The sequence below is a fragment of the Pagrus pagrus genome (assembly GCF_965226575.1).
Source record: "Pagrus pagrus genome assembly, chromosome: 4".
Classification (NCBI taxonomy): domain Eukaryota; kingdom Metazoa; phylum Chordata; class Actinopteri; order Spariformes; family Sparidae; genus Pagrus; species Pagrus pagrus.
Genome location: NC_140188.1, coordinates 34,190,356 through 34,208,302, shown reverse-complemented (window position 1 = coordinate 34,208,302; position 17,947 = coordinate 34,190,356). Strand labels below are relative to the sequence as shown.

Below are 17,947 nucleotides of genomic sequence, written 5' to 3'. Positions count from 1 at the left end.
GTAGGACAAGTTAAACTAGAAAAATTGTATTTCCTGCGAAAATACAGTGTGAATGCTGACGGCTGAAGTGATTTTGCAAAATCTGCTGAATGTGCTGGAAAACACTTGCCTAATGCATAAAAAATGCATGAAACTATGAGAATGAATGGTCAAGAATTTGCAGGAAAAGCTGATTTTTTCCAAAGCTGAAAAGGCAGAAAGGCTGAAAAGTAATAAACTGAAAGAGGTTAAAAAGCTGAAGATTTTGATAGCTGAACAGTTTCTCCAGCTGAACATGAAGCTGAATACTTGAAAAAGCTGAAAAGGCAGAAAGCTGAATATTTGAAAAGGATGAAAAGGTTGAAAAGCTGAAAAGTACAAGGTTGAAAGAGCTTAAAAAGCTGAAGATTTTGTTAGTTGAATGGTTTCTATAGCTGAACATAAAGCTGAATATTTGAAAAAGCTGAAAGAGCTTAAAAAGCTGAACAGTTTGACAGCCAGACAGTTTCTGTAGCTGCACATATGCTGGAGCAGTAGCAGAACCAAAGTTGAAAATGTCCCCATAAGAATGAATGGGAAAACACCTCCCAAACACCTGCAGGTTTAGAAAAAAGTGCAATGGTTATGGCCAAAATATGTATACAGTGAGTAACAGGAGACATTGCTGAACCATGTGATGTGTTTTTTATTTCTGTAGAGTGAAAAATGAGGGCACAAGAGCGAGAGACAAAACCGGTACCGTCTGCTCCACTCCAGAGATTTAGGCTCAAAGTTAACACTGCGGCTTATGGGGGAGTTGCTGGAGTGCTTGTCACTCTAGGGCTTCTACAGCCAAAAGTTTAAGTCCTACATCTGAAATAATGATGATCATATGAAAGCCAACAAGATTTCCTACATTTCTATGTATATATTGTCTATGTGAAGTAAAAGCTGTGGGACCCAAATCAAGCGGAAGAGAGTTTTTTCTAAAGTTTTTGCAGCTGCTCTCCACTCTAGCGATGATGTCACCCACTCTAGCTCACGCAATACACACCCATTATAAACCCAGAAGAGGAGCTAAAAATCCTTCAAACTAAAACTGTGATCATTTCAAAACCGTAAAAGATTTTCAAAAACTGAAAAACAAGTTCAATAGTTCAAGGTTTTGTGGATAGTTTAAAGTTGGAATGGTGTCTCTAGCTCAAAGTATGAGGGAGCAGAAGAGGTTGAAAGTGGATGAGTTTTGAGGAGGATTTGAGGATTTTCCCATTTGTTTCCATGTTAAATTTTTTTTTGAAAAAGCTGAATATTTGAAAAAGTTGAAAAGTTAAACAGCTGAAAAGTAATAGGCTGAAAGAGCATAAATAGCTGAACATTTTGATAGTTGAACGGTTTCTATAGCTGAACGTATGCTGAAGTAGTAGCAGAATGAAATTTGAGAAATTCCCCATAAGGATGAATGGGGAAAATTTAGCAGAAAAAGCTGAATATTTCAAAAAGTATGAAAGATAGAAAAACAAAAAGTAATAGCAGTAATGTCCTTAACGAGCTGAACATTTTGATAGTTGAATGGTTTCTGTAGCACAAAATTTGTAGGAGGAGAAACGTGCTGAAAAACGTACGGAAGAAGAATAATAAAAAGAAATTCCAGAAGAACAATAGTGTGAATGCTTTGGAGCATTCACACTAATAATAACTTTAATAAATTCCGGAAGAACAATAGTGTGAATGCTTTGGAGCATTCACACTAATAATAACTTTAATAAATTCCGGAAGAACAATAGTGTGAATGCTTTGGAGCATTCACACTAATAAATTCCGGAAGAACAATAGTGTGAATGCTGTGTCAGCATTCACACTAATAAATTCCGGAAGAACAATAGTGTGAATGCTGTGTCAGCATTCACACTAATAATAAATTCCGGAAGAACAATAGTGTGAATGCTTTGAAGCATTCACACTAATAAAGTACGAGGCATAGAAATGGGTACCTACAAAATGGGAAAAGCCATAAGGGGGTCATCGAAATTAAGAAGAAGAAAGATCTTTATTGTCAGTTATCTTTACATGGAACATCAAACACACCTGAAATTAGTCCTCTGCATTTATATGGAGCTAAATCAGGGTCAAAAGTTTTGTACTTGAAAAAGTAAAATTTGAAACTGAAATTTCAAGTTTTGATCTTGAATTTTGAAAAATACATCAACGTATTCAAAATAAAAATAAATGTACAAAAAGTTTTTTCAGGTTAAAAATAATTATGGTCAACTCTGGTAATTCTTTTGAATAAATCATTTATTTTCATTTTTCACTTTCATATGTTTTGATATTTAGGATAATATTTCTTTCAGTTGCATGTTTTATCTTTTCAGATTCAGATCTTAGTTTTTGACCCTGATCTAGCGTGGGGGGCGTGGCATCATGACAGACAGCTTAACCAAAAGGCTACAGACCTTCCCCTATCATGTTGCCTTCAGGGAACGTAGGATCTAAAACGATTCGGCTACGCCACATGATTGGCATTGAAAAAACTGCTGTCAGTGACAAACTTCCATTTGCACACCATGCACGAATATCCTGCACGGCTAAAACTGTTTTAATTTACAAGGCTGTTTAGATGTGAGATGTGGAAGCTGTTTTAGACAGTACTGAGAACCAATTGCAGTACAGGAGCGACAAAATCACGCCAGATTGTGCACAGACACCCACACTTTAAGTACTGAAATGTCCGACACGTAGCACTGGACCCAGCACACAGGTGAGATAATCGTGATAAATATCAAAATGAGATGTCGTTTTGTGTTTTTTTCAGCCCCCCATGCATTCCTGCAACCACAAAACAGCACTAGCTTTATTCAAATTAACAGCATTATCTGTGTTTTTCACGCAGTACATAGGCTAACGTTACTACCTACTACTGCGTTAGCAGCTACTCGATGCTAACGTTAGCCCTATGCTTAACCTCTAGCTTTGACAATTCACCACTTAAAAGATGTCAGAAACATTGTTGTCACAAAACGACCTTTCATTTTGATATATATCACGATTTCCCAACCTTACTTTTCTCACCTGTGTGCTGGGTCCAGCAGGTGAGCCAGCAGAACCGGACGCCATTGCCAGCGGACACTGCGAGGCATTCACAGTGCTACGTGGAAATCGGACATTTCAGTACTTAAAGTGTGGGTGTCTGTGCACAATCTGGCGTGATTTTGTCGCTCCTGTACTGCAATTGGTCCTCAGTACTGTCTAAAACAGCTTCCACATCTCGCATCTAAACAGCCTTGTAAATTAAAACAGTTTTAGCCGTGCAGGATATTCGTGCATGGTGTGCAAATGGAAGTTTGTCACTGACAGCAGTTTTTTCACTGCCAATCATGTGGCGTAGCCGAATCGTTTTAGATCCTACGTTCCCTGAAGGCAACATGATAGGGGAAGGTCTGTAGCCTTTTGGTTAAGCTGTCTGTCATGATGCCACGCCCCCCACGCTAGATCAGGGTCAAAAGTCTGAAACTGAAAAAGAAAGATCTGAAACTGAAAAAAAGATTTGAAACTGTAAAAAAGATTTGAAACTGTAAAAAAACTAAGATCTGAATCTGAAAAGATAAAACATGCAACTGAAAGAAATAGGATCCCAAATATCAAAACATATGAAAGTGAAAAATGAAAATAAATGATTTATTCAAAAGTACTACCAGAGTTGATCATAATTATTTTTAACCTGAAAAAACTTTTTGTACATTTATTTTTAATTTGAATATGTTGATGTATTTTTCAAAATTTAAGATCAAAACTTGAAATTTCAGTTTCAAATGTTATTTTGTACAAAACTTTTAACCCTGATTTAACTCCATACATTTAACCCATCACTAGCTACACATGGTAAGTGCACACACTGCAGACTAGGAGCAGTGGGCTGCCGTGTCAGGCAACCAGGGAGCACATGGGGGTTTCGGCACCTCGGCAGTAACCCAGGAAGTGAACTGGCACCTCTTCAGCTACCAGTCCACTTCCATATTGTGGTATGTAGCTGGACTTGAACCAGCCACCCTCCGGTCCCCAAGCCAAGTCTCAACTGACTGAGCCACTGCCGCACTGTCATGCCCACCAGGAATAATGTAGGTGAAAGCTTTTTACAACTTTTCATCATCAAGGCATGAGGATGGTACTTAGTGACTGTGAAGTCTGTGGCATGAAATTTGTAGGCCAAGTTAAATAATGTACGAGGCTTAGAAATGGGTTCCTAGAGAATGGGAAAAGCCATAAGGGGGTCATCGAAATAAACCGCACTGCCACGCCCACCAGGAACAATGTAGGCGAAAGCTTTTGACAACTTTTCATCATTAAGGTATGAGGATGAGACTTAATGAGTGTAAAGTCTGTAGCGTTAAATTTGTAGGACAAGTTAAATAAAGTAGGAGGCATAGAAATGGGTATGTACAAAATGCCATAAAAAGAAAAGCCATAAGAGGGGGCGTTAGGGTTAGGGGGCGCTACTGAGCTGTCGTGCTTTGCATGAGGGCAATTATGGTATTGAATTAACGTACTCATGGGTTAGAGGCTACGGGCCAAATTTGGTGAGTTTGCGAATATCCTAAAGTCCCGAAAACGGCGTCGGTCACATGACTCAACGTTATGGACGCTATGGAGTCCCCTGGCCACACCCACCCCCAGTCATTTTGAATGCTAATAGCAGCACACCAATGTGATGTATGCTCCAAGTTTGGTGAGTTTTGGGGTATGTTAAGGCCGCCAAATATGCAGTGGAATGGAAGGAAAAAGAAAAAAAATAATCGGTCCTCGCACTAGATTCGTGCTCGGGCCCTAATAAATTCCAGAAGTACGAAAGTGTGAATAAGTGTTGGTGCCATCAGCCCAACTGATTAACATTGGCACTGAAAGGAAGGCGGGCAGCACTTTGATGCGCCTCGCGGAGTTTCTACCTCACTTGTGTGGAGTGGAGAGGGCAGAAAAGAGTACCATAAAGTTGTGAGAAGAGTTAAGTTCCAGTACTGGCCCACTTAGAAAACTGGTCTTCGTCACTGTTCTTCTCATTGACAGGTCTAATGGGTTGTGGTGTGGACACAAGCATCGATGTAGGGTTAGGGTTAGGTATATTTAAAATAAAAAAATAAATATATACCTAAATTGTTACCTTGTAACAGTAGGTGATTTCAGGGGGGTACCATCCACATCAAAATGTGTCCCCCTTGTTAACCTGCCATACCCCTTTTAAACTACAGTACTGTATATACCATAAATACTCAGTTCTATATTATATTGTAGCCTATAGAGTAGCGTCACCTCCATGATAAAAGTGACAAAGCAATGTGTAGTGAGTAAATCAAAAAGCAATGCCAGCAGAGAGCGTAGACATGTGTTGGAGGTTGGTTTGGGAGTGGAATCACGAGAAGTAGGAAATGGAAGGACTGTTTTGGCTCCTGTGATTGATTCACAATGAAATTACCTGGTTCCATAGTAAGCCAGGAAGTGCAAGGAAGGAGATATTTCCGATATATAAATAGTTATATACCACCCTGTCAGAGTAGTGAGAATTAAGAGAAGATCCAGTTTTACAAGAAGCTGTTTTTCTTTTTGTCTTGTTGCTCAAATGGAGAAAACTCAGTTTGCCCTTCAACTGAATAAGCTGATGTCATATTTTTATCTCATACTATAATATTAAGTTTAAAGGCAACATGAAAGCATGGGGTGTTGACCCTGGCACTTAACATTTAATAAACCAGTTTTGTGGTTTGTTTTGTGATTGTTTCTTATCAAAGGGAAAACCTCCTCTGTCCTCTGAATTCAGCCCTTATGGAACCATAAACAAAATGGTATGTTTTCTTTCCACGGAGTCTTTCAATAATTGTCAGTCTCTAAGCAAATGGTGAATGAACTACTTTGAGTGTGACCTTGGGCTGCTGACATTGGGAACTGCCAGAAGCACTTGGTCGACAATGAGACGAGGTGCTGATGTAATAACAGGATCTATACTTTTGGTCAAATGACAGTCCTCCTTATTATTATTATTATTATTATTATTATTATTATTATTTTAATTATTATTATTTCCATCATTTATTGAATAAAGGTAATAAACCCTTTTTGAGCTAAACATAATAGGCGTGATGGTGGCAGAATACTGCCACAGCTGTCTGTGGCTGCAAGAAGAAACAGCTATCTCATTGTGTCACTGTTACTCCCACAGGCTGCCAGGATGCAATGGAATTTCCACGGTAAGTTAGCATTAGACACGACATGGTCGTACTAATGCTCCCCAATAAACACAAATATGCTGCTTTTTCAAGGACCAAACCTGTGTTTAAGACCATTCCCTACAAAATGTAGATACCAGATGCCAGTTTCAGTTTTTTAGTAGTGGTGGTAGGTTTTGTTCAAACAAATGATAAAAATGAATTAATAATTATCTATTTTCTCACTTTGATCTGATGCCAGGCTTTTCAAACAGGGGCCCGCGACCCATAGGGGGAACTCAGAGTTACTAAGGGGGGTTTTTACCAAGGGCCAAATTTTTGTTTTTTGCAAAAATTTTAATGTTTCCGAAAATACATATTAACATGAAGCCAACATATTATTAGCAAAGATAAATTGGTACACAACATTGATCACATTGTGAGATTGTTCCTTGCAAACACACTTTCAACAGATTCCATTGGAACTACTCTCTACCAAAGACATAGTCCCTATGAAAACTGACAGTGTGTTATATTCATTGCCAAGATGTACTGAACTTTGACAACACTGAAGCAGGTAAAAGTTGAACTGTGAACTCGGATGTGCAGGACTCCTTATCTGTTGGCAGGTGTTTATCTTAACATTATGTTTTGAAACATGCTTTATAAATTAAGTTATTTTTACCAGTCACAAGTCTCTGTCTCTGTGTGTGTCATCATGACAAAATGCTTTCTCTGCAACACCAATTGTAGCAGAATCTACCACAGAAGCCGCTGTACTTTGTACTTAAAGCGGTGTAAGTACCAAACAACACCAGCGGTGTACTTAGTAGTGGGGCAGCTTAGCTGAAAAATCGTTTCTGACATTTTCGAAATTCAAAATGGCAGTTGAAACCAAAAGTGGACATATTTCAACTCCAGGTGGGCCGATTTTGATGAATTTTGAGTCAATTTAGAAGTTTTAGAGGACGGTGAATCTATAAATATAAATTGTAGGATATTTATGAACACAATTATCCAAATGAAGCAGACTGTGTAACAAAACTAGGACTACATAAGTAATCTGTGATTAGTCTGTTAAATTACCCTAGTTACCAGGGTTAGTCTAGTGTTATTGAAATAAATTATAACATATCCATTCTGCATGTCATTTCCTTTCTCCTGTGGGAATGCTGCTTAGTGGCTGGCTAGCTAGCTAGCTAGCTAGCCAATGTCCATTGTCATGTCAACTGTTCCTGTAACATGATTACAAGTTTAAAGTTATAATTTATTTCTAAAACAACATACACTACCGTTGAAAAGTTTGGGGTCACCCAGATAATTTCATATTTTCCATGAAAACTCACACTTTTATTCATCAAATGAGTTGCAAAATGAATAGAAAATATAGTTAAGACATTGACGAGGTTAGAAATAATGATTTTTATTTGAAATAATAATTTTGTCCTTCAAACTTTGCTTTTGTCAAAGAATTCTCCATTTGCAGCAATTACAGCCTTGCAGACCTTTGGCATTCTAGCTGTCAATTTGTTGAGGTAATCTGAAGAAATTTCACCTCACGCTTCCTGAAGCACCTTCCCCAAGTTGGATTGGCTTGATGGGCACTTCTTACGTACCATACGGTCAAGCTGCTCCCACAACAGCTCAATAGGGCTGAGATCTGGTGACTGCGCTGGCCACTCCATTACAGACAGAATACCAGCTGACTGCTTCTTCCCTAAATAGTTCTTGCATAGTTTGGAGGTGTGCTTTGAGTCATAACATCCTGTTATAGGAGGAAATTGGCTCCAATCAAGCGCTGTCCACAGGGTATGGCATGGCGTTGCAAAATGGAGTGATAGCCTTCCTTATTAAAAATCCCTTTTACCTTGTACAAATCTCCCACTTTACCACCACCAAAGTAGCGCCAGACCATCACATTACCTCCACCATGCTTGACAGATGGCGTCAGGCACTCCTCCAGCATCTTTTCACTTGTTCTGCGTCTCACAAATGTTCTTCTGTGTGATCCAAACACTTCAAACTTAAATTCGTCTGTCCATAACACTTTTTTCCAATCTTCCTCTGTCCAATGTCTGTGTTCTTTGGCCCATCTTAATCTTTTCCTTTTATTGGCCAGTCTCAGATATGGCTTTTTCTTTGCCACTCTGCCTAGAAGGCCAGGATCCTGGAGTCACCTCTTCACTGTGGACGTTGAGACTGGCGTTTTGCAGGTACCATTTAATGAAGCTGCCAGTTGAGGACCTGTGAGGCGTCTATTTCTCAAACTAGAGACTCTAATGTACTTGTCCTCTTTCTTAGTTGTGCTCCGGGGCCTCCCTCTTCTCTTTCTATTCTGGTTAGAGCCTGTTCGTGCTGTTCTCTAAAAGGGAGTAGTACACACCGTCGTAGGACATCTTCAGTTTCTTGGCAATTTCTCGCATGGAATAGCCTTCATTTCTCAGAACAAGATTCGACTGTTGAGTTCCAAAAGAAAGTTCTCTTTTTCTGGCCATTTTGAGACTATAATCGAATCCACAAATGCTGATGCTCCAGATACTCAACTACCTCAAAGGAAGGCCAGTTTTATAGCTTCTCTAATCAGCAGGTTTTAGCTGTGCTAACATAATTGCACAGTTTGCCTCAGAGGGCTTTACAATCTGTACAGAGACGACTCCCTCTGTCCTTCGACCCTCGATTCGAGTGAGGAAAAACTTGCCCCAAAAAAAGGCCCTTTTAACAGGGAAAAAAAATGCGGAAGAAACCTCAGGGAGAGCCACAGAGGAGGGATCCCTCTCCCAGGACGGACAGACGTGCAATAGATGTCGCATGTACAGAGCAGATCAACGAGATCACAATGTATTCAATTATAAGCGATGGTTGACAGGAGTGAAAGTACATAAAGATGTATTACAGCAATAATAATGAAATGCACATGGAAATGTAACTACTAGTGATAACAGTAGTAGTGATTAATGGTAAGGATAGTATGTAGTAATGCATTACAATAATAGTAGTGGAACGTATGTAACAGAGATGTGACTAATATTAGCGACAGTAGTGGTGGGTGTCAGGCAGGGTCATGGCAGTAGGCGCATCCACGATCCGGCAGGGCCATAGCAGTAGGCGCATCCACGATCCGGCAGGGCCATAGCAGTGGGCGCATCCACGATCAGGCAGGGCCATAGCAGTGGGCGCATCCACGATCCACGACCCGGGCGCGGCCAGGATCCATGGGAGCCTGTAGGACTAGAAAGCACAAGGACTCCGGGGAAGAAGTAAGTCAGTGACATGCAGAGATGGGGCATGTATACAGGCATAATGTATACAGATGGAGAGGAGAGGAGAGGGGAGGAGAGAGAAGCTCAGTGTGTCATTGTCCCCCGGACTAGGCCTATAGCAGCATAACTAAGAGCTGGTCCAGGACAGGCCCAGCCCTAACTATAAGCTCTATCGAAGAGGAAGGTCTTAAGTCTACTCTTAAAGGTAGAGAGGGTGTCTGCCTCCCGGACCAAAACAGGAAGATGGTTCCACAGAAGAGGAGCTTGATAGCTGAAGGCTCTGGCTCCCATTCTACTTTTGGAGACTTTAGGAACTACAAGTAATCCTGCGTTCTGGGAGCGTAATGCTCTAGTTGGGTGATAGGATAGTATGAGCTCCTGGAGATATGATGGTGCCTGACCATTAACAGCTTTGTAAGTGAGGAGAAGGATTTTAAACTCTTTTCTTGATTTTACAGGGAGCCAGTGCAGAGAGGCCAATACAGGAGTAATATGATCTCTTTTCTTAGTTCCTGTCAGTACACGTGCTGCAGCATTCTGGACCAGCTGGAGACTCTTTAGAGACTTGTTAGGGCAGCCTGATAATAGAGAATTACAATAGTCCAGCCTGGAAGTAACAAATGCATGGACTAGCTTTTCTGCGTCTTTTTGAGACAGGATGGGCCTGATTTTTGCAATGTTGCGTAGATGAAAAAATGCAGACCTTGAAATTTGTTTTGTGTGGGAGTTGAAGGACATATCTTGATCAAAAATAACTCCCAGATTCCTGACGGTGGTGCTGGAGGCCAAGTTAATGCCATCCAAACTCGCTATATCATTAGATAATGCATCTCTAAGGTGTTTAGGACCAAGTACTATAACTTCGGTTTTATCTGAGTTTAACAGCAGAAAATTGCAGGTCATCCAGGTCTTAATGTCCTTGAGACATGCATGGAGTTTAGTAAGCTGATTAGTTTCATTTGGCTTTATTGATAGGTATAACTGTGTATCATCTGCATAACAATGAAAGTTTATGGAGTGTTTCCGAATTATATTTCCTAGAGGGAGCATATATATATATATAAGGTGAATAGTATGGGTCCAAGCACGGAGCCTTGAGGAACACCATGACTAACCTTGGTATACAGGGATGACTCATCATTAACATGTACAAACTGAAATCGATCCGATAAATAGGACTTAAACCAGTTTAATGCGGGTCCTTTAATGCCAATTAAGTGTTCCAGTCTCTGTAGTAGAATGTGATGATCAATGGTATCAAATGCAGCACTAAGATCTAGTAAGACCAGGATAGAGACAAGTCCTTTGTCAGAAGCGATTAGGAGGTCATTTGTAACTTTCACCAGTGCCGTCTCTGTGCTATGATGTGCTCTAAAACCTGATTGAAAATCCTCATATAAACTATTTTTATGAAGAAAGTCACATAGCTGGTTGGCGACTGCTTTCTCAAGGATCTTGGAGAGGAAAGGGAGGTTGGATATAGGTCTATAGTTGGCTAAAGCTTCTGGATCAAGATTAGGCTTTTTAAGAAGCGGTCTAATTACAGCTAGTTTAAAGGATTGTGGTACGTATCCTGTTAATAGAGACAGGTTGATCATTTCTAGTAGAGATGTGTTAATTAAAGGTAAAGTTTCTTTCAGCAACCTAGTTGGGATGGGGTCTAGGAGACAAGCTGTTGGTCTAGATGAAGAAACCATCGAAGTTAGTTGGTGGAGGTCGATGGGAGAGAAGCAGTCTAAATATAAGTCAGAATTTACAACTGTTTCTGAGGTTCCTGTGTTTAAAGATACAATAGTGCCAGTTGAGGGCAAGCGATGATGGATTTTGTCTCTAATAGTTAAAATTTTATCATTAAAGAAGCTCATGAAGTCATTACTACTGAGCGTTGTAGGAATACATGGTTCAGTAGAGCTGTGACTTTCTGTCAGCCTGGCTACAGTGCTGAAAAGAAACCTGGTGTTGTTTTTGTTTTCCTCTATTAATGACGAGTAATAGCTTGCTCTGGCATTGCGGAGGGCCTTCCTATATATTTTAAGGCTATCTTTCCAGGCTAAGCGGGATTCTTCCAAGTTGGTGGAACGCCATTTCCTTTCAAATTTCCGTGATGTTTGCTTCAATTTGCGGGTATCCGAGTTATACCAGGGTGCTAACCTCCTGTGTTTTATAGGTTTCCTTTTCAGGGGGGCAATAGAGTCCAGTGTTGTTTGCAATGAGCCTGCAGTGCTATCAACAAGATGATCGATTTGTGAGGAACTGAGGTTAGCGGAGGAGTCCTCTATTATATTAAGACATGGCATTGAATTTAGTGCCAGCGGTATAATTTCCTTAAATTTAGCTACAGCACTATCAGATAGACATCTAGTGAAGGAGTTTTTGCCTAATGGTGTGTAGTCCAGTAATAGAACTTCAAAAGTTATTAAGTGATGGTCTGATAAAAGAGGATTCTGTGGAGAAACTGTTAGATTTTCAATCTCGATACCATAAGCTAGAACAAGATCAAGGGTGTGGTCAAAACAGTGAGTTGGTTTATGTACACACTGAGAGAAGCCAATAGAGTCTAATAATGAGATAAATGCAGTACTAAGGCTATCATTAATGACATCCACATGAATATTAAAATCACCTACAATAATTACTTTATCTGATTTGAGGACTAGACTTGATAAAAACTCAGAGAATTCAGATAAAAATTCTGAGTAAGGACCAGGTGCTCGATACACTACAACAAATAGAACTGGCTGTAAAGTTTTCCACGTTGGATGTGAAAGACTCAGAACAAGGCTTTCAAATGAGTTATAATTTAATTTAGGTCTAGGAATGATTGACAGACTTAAGTCATAAATAGCTGCAACACCACCTCCTCGGCCGGAGCCTCGAGGAATGTGAGTATTAATGTGACTGGGTGGAGTGGATTCATTCAGGCTGACATATTCTTCAGGATGCAGCCAAGTTTCAGTAAGACAGAATAAATCAATATTACAGTCTGAAATTAAGTCATTTACTAGTACAGCTTTCGATGACAGGGATCTGATATTTAGGAGTCCGCATTTAATTCTCTTGTCTTGTTTTGAGATTGCAGAGTTGCTGTTAATTTTTATTAGATTTTCATGCACAACTCCTCTTCTGTGGACTTTTGATTTGATTAATTTAATTAATTTAGGTGGTCGGGGGGCAGACACAGTCTCAATGAAGTTTTGGGTGTGCAACTGATCTAATGGAAGCTCAGAGAAGCGTGTAAGACTGCAGCTCTGCCTCCTGGTCTCAACTCTGGGTTGTCAGGCTGGTTGTTGGCTAATGAAATGGGTTAAATTTCTAGAGATGAGAGCCGCTCCGTCCAAAGTGGGATGGATGCCGTCTCTCCTAATGAGACCAGGTTTTCCCCAGAAAGTCCGCCAATTATCAACAAAGCCCACATTGTTGGACACCACCTCGACAGCCAGCGGTTGAATGATGACATGCGGCTGAACATGTCATCACTGGTTAGGTTTGGCAGGGGCCCAGAGAAAACTACGGAGTCCGACATTGTTTTGGCATAGTTACACACCGACTCAACATTAATCTTAGTGACTTCCGACTGGCGTAGCCGGGAGTCATTACCGCCGACATGTATTATGATCTTACTATATTTACGTTTAGCTTTAGCCAGCAGTTTCAAATTTGATTCGATGTCGCCTGCTCTGGCCCCTGGGATGCATTTCACTATGGTTGCTGGTGCCGCTAACTTCACGTTTCGTACTATGGAGCTGCCAATGACCAGAGTAGGTTTCTCAGCGGGTGTGTCGCTGAGTGGGGAAAATTTGTTTGAAACGTGAAGTGGCAGGTGGTGTAACGTGTGCTTTGGCTTGGTATTATGCTTCCTTCGTTCAGTCACCCAGCCGCCCTGCTGTCCCGGCTGTTCGGGAGTTGCCGAGGGACGGCTAGCTGAAGCTACGGTTGCTCGGTCCGCACTAGCTAAGTGGCTAACTGCAGCAGTTACAGTCGGAGTTTCCATGCTGCGGAGCCGAGCCTCCAACTCACTGAGCCTCGCCTCCAACGCTACAAATAAACTACACTTAATACATGTACCAGTATCACTAAGGGAGGCAGAGGTGTAACTAAACATCTGGCACACTGAGCAGGAGAAAAGAGGAGAGCGAGAGGGAGAGAGAGAAGCCATCGCTAGCTGATAGTGGCTAAGCTAGGACACGATAGATTAGCCAGCAGAGCTAGGAGAGCTACAAACAGCAGCAAGCCCGGCGACCAAGCTATAAACACAGAGTATTGTTGAATGCCTTAGTGGACCAGCAAGTGCCCGATCACAAGCGGGATCTCAGTCGCTGCAGAAAGGAATACAACAATAATCTGCTCGGACGAGCCGGAGCAGCACAGCTATCAGTCAGTAAAGCTTGATTTATGCTTCTGCGTCGCGGCGACGGCGTAGCTACGTCGTCGACGCAGACCCCTACGCGGACCCTGCGCCGTAGCCTGACGTGCGCCTCCAAAAAATCCTGACTACGCGTCACGTCCACGCGTCGAGACGCGAACGGCAAGGACTGGGATTGGTCCGCTCAGACCGTCATTCCGGCAGTTGCTTTTCCGGTCAACAGTATAACAACACCGCCAGTTACTTCTGCTGCTTGCATGCTTGTCTCCTATTGCTTGTGAACTCCATGCTTTGTGAGATCCCAGCAGGGCAGGAGGAGTATTGGTGTTGTGCAGCATGTAGCTTGTAAGCCCCACACTGTGACCAGAATGCTACACAGCATATCCGCTCTGACCGCAACTGCAGTGCAAGAGAGCAAGAACCCCCCGAAACCAATCCCCCCCCCCGACCCCCCCTCGCAGCTTGGCGGTGAATTGCAGACCAACGCGTTCCCTCGACGCAGAACTTCGAATGCTCAATGACGGCGTAGGGTCGACGACGTAACTACGCTGTCGCCGCGACGCAGAAGCATAAACTAGGCTTAACACAACAACAGGAAATGACGCAATGACGCAACACGCTTACCGTAGTACGTAGTACGTAGCAGTGTCTCCACTCTACTGTTAAGACAACACTTAAGTATAATAAAATAGTATAATGAAAATGCCTGTTATTGGAGAGGGAGTGATACAGATAACTTACAAATAAGCCTACATGAACTGTCCGCCATCAAGGCATCCATCAGTAGAGTAACTGTTAGGCATTCAAAATGATGAGGTAGGCTAACTTTTTCTGGTAGTTGTGGTAACATTAACTGTTGATGTATTAATTACTGTGGATTAAGTCTCTGGATTTTACTCAAAAGAACTCTTACCATATTTTAACAATTTAAACCACCCCAAGAGACAGTTGATAAGTAGGCTATAGAGATATTAGGCTATATATAAAAAATGTAAATGAAATATGCACTACATACACACTGTAATTGTGGTTATCTGCCTTTATTTGATCAACATACTTGCATTGAGATGATATGATCCAAATATAACAAGCTCTGTTTTGTCCGTCTTTCCATCCAGCCAGTATTCCGCCCGACGCAGTAACCACAACGGCAATGACACAAAGTTGCGCAGCCAAAAAGCGCGAGCACAACTGAAGAAATTTGAAGAACTATTACGTCTCAACATTCATACCAATGACATTGTGCTCTCTTGATTCTGAAATGCAGGTCCTATGTATTAAGCATATAAATAACCTCAAAATTCATCAAAATTGGTCCACTGGGAGTTGAAACATGGCCACTTTTGGTTTAAACTGCCATTTTGAATTTTGAAAATGTCAGAAATTGATTCAGCATCCTCAATAACCCCCAAAACCACACCAATATTGTCCAAATCGGCCAAGCAGTTGCTGAAATATTGCCCATATAGGTGATTATGCTAATTAATGCTAACAATGCTAATTATGCAAATTGCCCAACATATGCAAGTTAGCATCTGGCAGTTTCTTAATGCTGGGGACCCATACTGTACATTTCTAACATAAAACTTTGGTGTACTCAACATTTCCGGGTTCACAATGGGGCTCTATGGGCTGGCAAATAGACTATAAGGCCAAAGGCAGTCTGAAAAAAATTGGATATCAGGCCATCGTGAATTTTAAACATGGCGGCCATGGTGACAACAGTATTATGATCAATTTTCTAATTTGCATGGTATAGAATATGATGTTGATGATCTTGTTAGTTAAATGTATTTACCATACCTAGTTTAAGGAAGTTTATACATGAAGAATACATATAAATCAATACAAATTAAAGATGGTTGCCACAATCAGCATGAACATTGTAACTGTAATGAAGTTTCGTATATTGCATATGATATGGTCGATCTCCATAAATAATTATACATTTTATCATGCAGAAATAAAATCTGCAATGTGTAATGAGTCCAGAATCTTCCGTTGTTCTCACAATTCAAGATAGCCACCATTTACTTGCAGATATCACACACAAATGTAAGCGGTACTAGTTAAAATTAGCTAAACGGAATTTAGTTCAACTTCAATCTTTTTCCTCAAACTACACAAATACCTAAGTCTCAAAAATAGTGACATGTTGATGTCACTTTCAAGTCCTTCAATTCATTGCAAAGATCAGATGTGACTTGACCATTGCAACGTGCCTCGAGTTCATATTTGACATATGCTCGGCTCTAGGTAGGCTCACAACTAGATAAATTATACTTATTTTAGAAAAACCCTTATTATTATTTTCCCATCAACACCCTGTTCCACATAAATAATTAATGTGCTAACGTGCTAATACCACGTTTCAAATAGTGGACTCCTGTTAATATAAGACTACTTAGTAGGAAGATACTGCAGATCGAATAGTGAACATGTTGATGCCTTCGAAATGTCGACAGCTCTCTCCCCCTCCCCATTGAAGGGGTGTGGCCCTCAAGTAATTTCACAGACTAATCAGAAACCTCTCTGAGTTATTCACCCAATGACAAAACAAGACATCTTTCAAATGTCAAAGAACAGAATGCCCTCCTTCTCAGGCAGGTATATAAGGCAGTTCTTGAAGAAATGGTCACCAGAAAATTATGATCCAAACTGTTGATACCGATGTTGTGGTTCTAGCTGTGGCAGCAGCTCAAGTTCTAAAGGCAGGGGATGAGCTTTGGTTGGCATTTGGTACTGGAAAGAGTTTTTGATACCTAGCAGCCCATGAAAAGCTTACAAATGCCCTATTAGAATTGTCTTCTGCCCCACATGACATTCTACAGGAGGTAATGGCAACTATTGAAAGGTTTATAATCCTGCTCTATGATCGAACCAGCACATCCACAGACATAGACCAAGCTAGGAGGAGGTTATTTGCAAAGAAGCACAATGTGCAGTCAATCCCTCCAACAAAGCTGCCCTAAAGGAGCATGTTAAGAGGGCAGTCTATCAAGGAGGCCATGTATGGGGTCAGATGCTGGTGTCAACGCCAGAGCTTCCTTCTCCTTGTAGATGGGGCTGGTCAAAGGCATCTGAGGGTCATTTTGAACCATTTTGGACATGCCTGCCTGATGCAGGCCAGTCCAGCTATGAACTTATCACCTGCAAATGTAAGAAGGGTTGTGTTAAGCAGTGTAAGTGCAAAAAAGCTGCCTTAGACTGCACAGCTCTCTGTTACTGTGAAGGGGATTGCTGAGAGTCTTCCACGATTGACCCCATGTTTGGACAGTTACTACTGAATTCCTAATCACCTGAATTCCTGAATGCACCTGAATTCCTAATCATGTGTGATTTGACCCCCATATCATTCATATCACAGGAATCCAGGCAACTTTGAAGCAGTAACGATTTTCAAACCAGTCATGGCGGCCATCTTGAAATGTATTTGTATCATTCATGTACAAACTCCAAAGAGGTAAATAAATTTAGCTAACTATATGATCAATATCATATTATAATCAACACACAAAAGGAAATTCACATTGAAATGGTAGTCAATGGCAGCCATTTTGAAGAAATTGGTGCCATGGCCGCCATATTGAAAATTCACGATGACCCGAAATAAAAAAATTTTTGGACTGTCTTTGGCTATAAGTGTACCAAATTTCACGCTTTTATCACAAAGTGCACAGTAGATCATTTCTTTGTTGTAACGATGCTTCTTGGCAAAAAATCTTATACCGTTGGAAAGCCTTTTATATGGTGCCACATTTGTAAGGTACATGCATTTGTGGGATGAGCAGCAGAGGGTTGCGCCCATGAAAAATGTGCCAAATCTTCTCTGCCAAACAGCTTATTCTGCTATTGACTCTTGTTTGGTGTTGTTTGGTGGATTGGATAACTGAAGTCTGAAGAAACAAGACAAATTGGCAATTTAACTATTTATTAATTTAACAAACAGGAGCCTCAGTAGCATGTGGAAGAACCATACACAGCCACAACAGCCTGGCACCTCCTCCTCATGCTGGTCAACAGCCTGGTCACACAGAGCGTGGTTTCTCAGAGGCTGTATTTGAAACAACATACTACCGTACTGCCTACTACATACTGCGTTAATATATACTGTATACTGCATACTGAATGTGGGATTCAGCATGCTACTTCAGCAGACCGACGCCGTTCACACC

The 17,947-nt window shown here is 41.0% G+C and overlaps 1 protein-coding gene across 1 annotated transcript in view; it reads left to right on the top strand.

Moving 5' to 3' along the window:
• Positions 1 to 3,332: 3,332 nt before the first annotated feature.
• LOC311256225 (Na(+)/H(+) exchange regulatory cofactor NHE-RF3-like) overlaps positions 3,333 to 17,947 on the top strand; it is a gene marked incomplete at its 5' end in the record, with an annotated part of 73,270 nt that continues 58,655 nt past the window's right edge. The window contains 2 exons of the mRNA XM_084351081.1: positions 3,333 to 3,393; positions 6,164 to 6,191. Coding sequence (XP_084207207.1) covers positions 3,333 to 3,393; positions 6,164 to 6,191 — 89 coding nt within the window. The remainder of the gene's footprint in view (positions 3,394 to 6,163; positions 6,192 to 17,947) is intronic.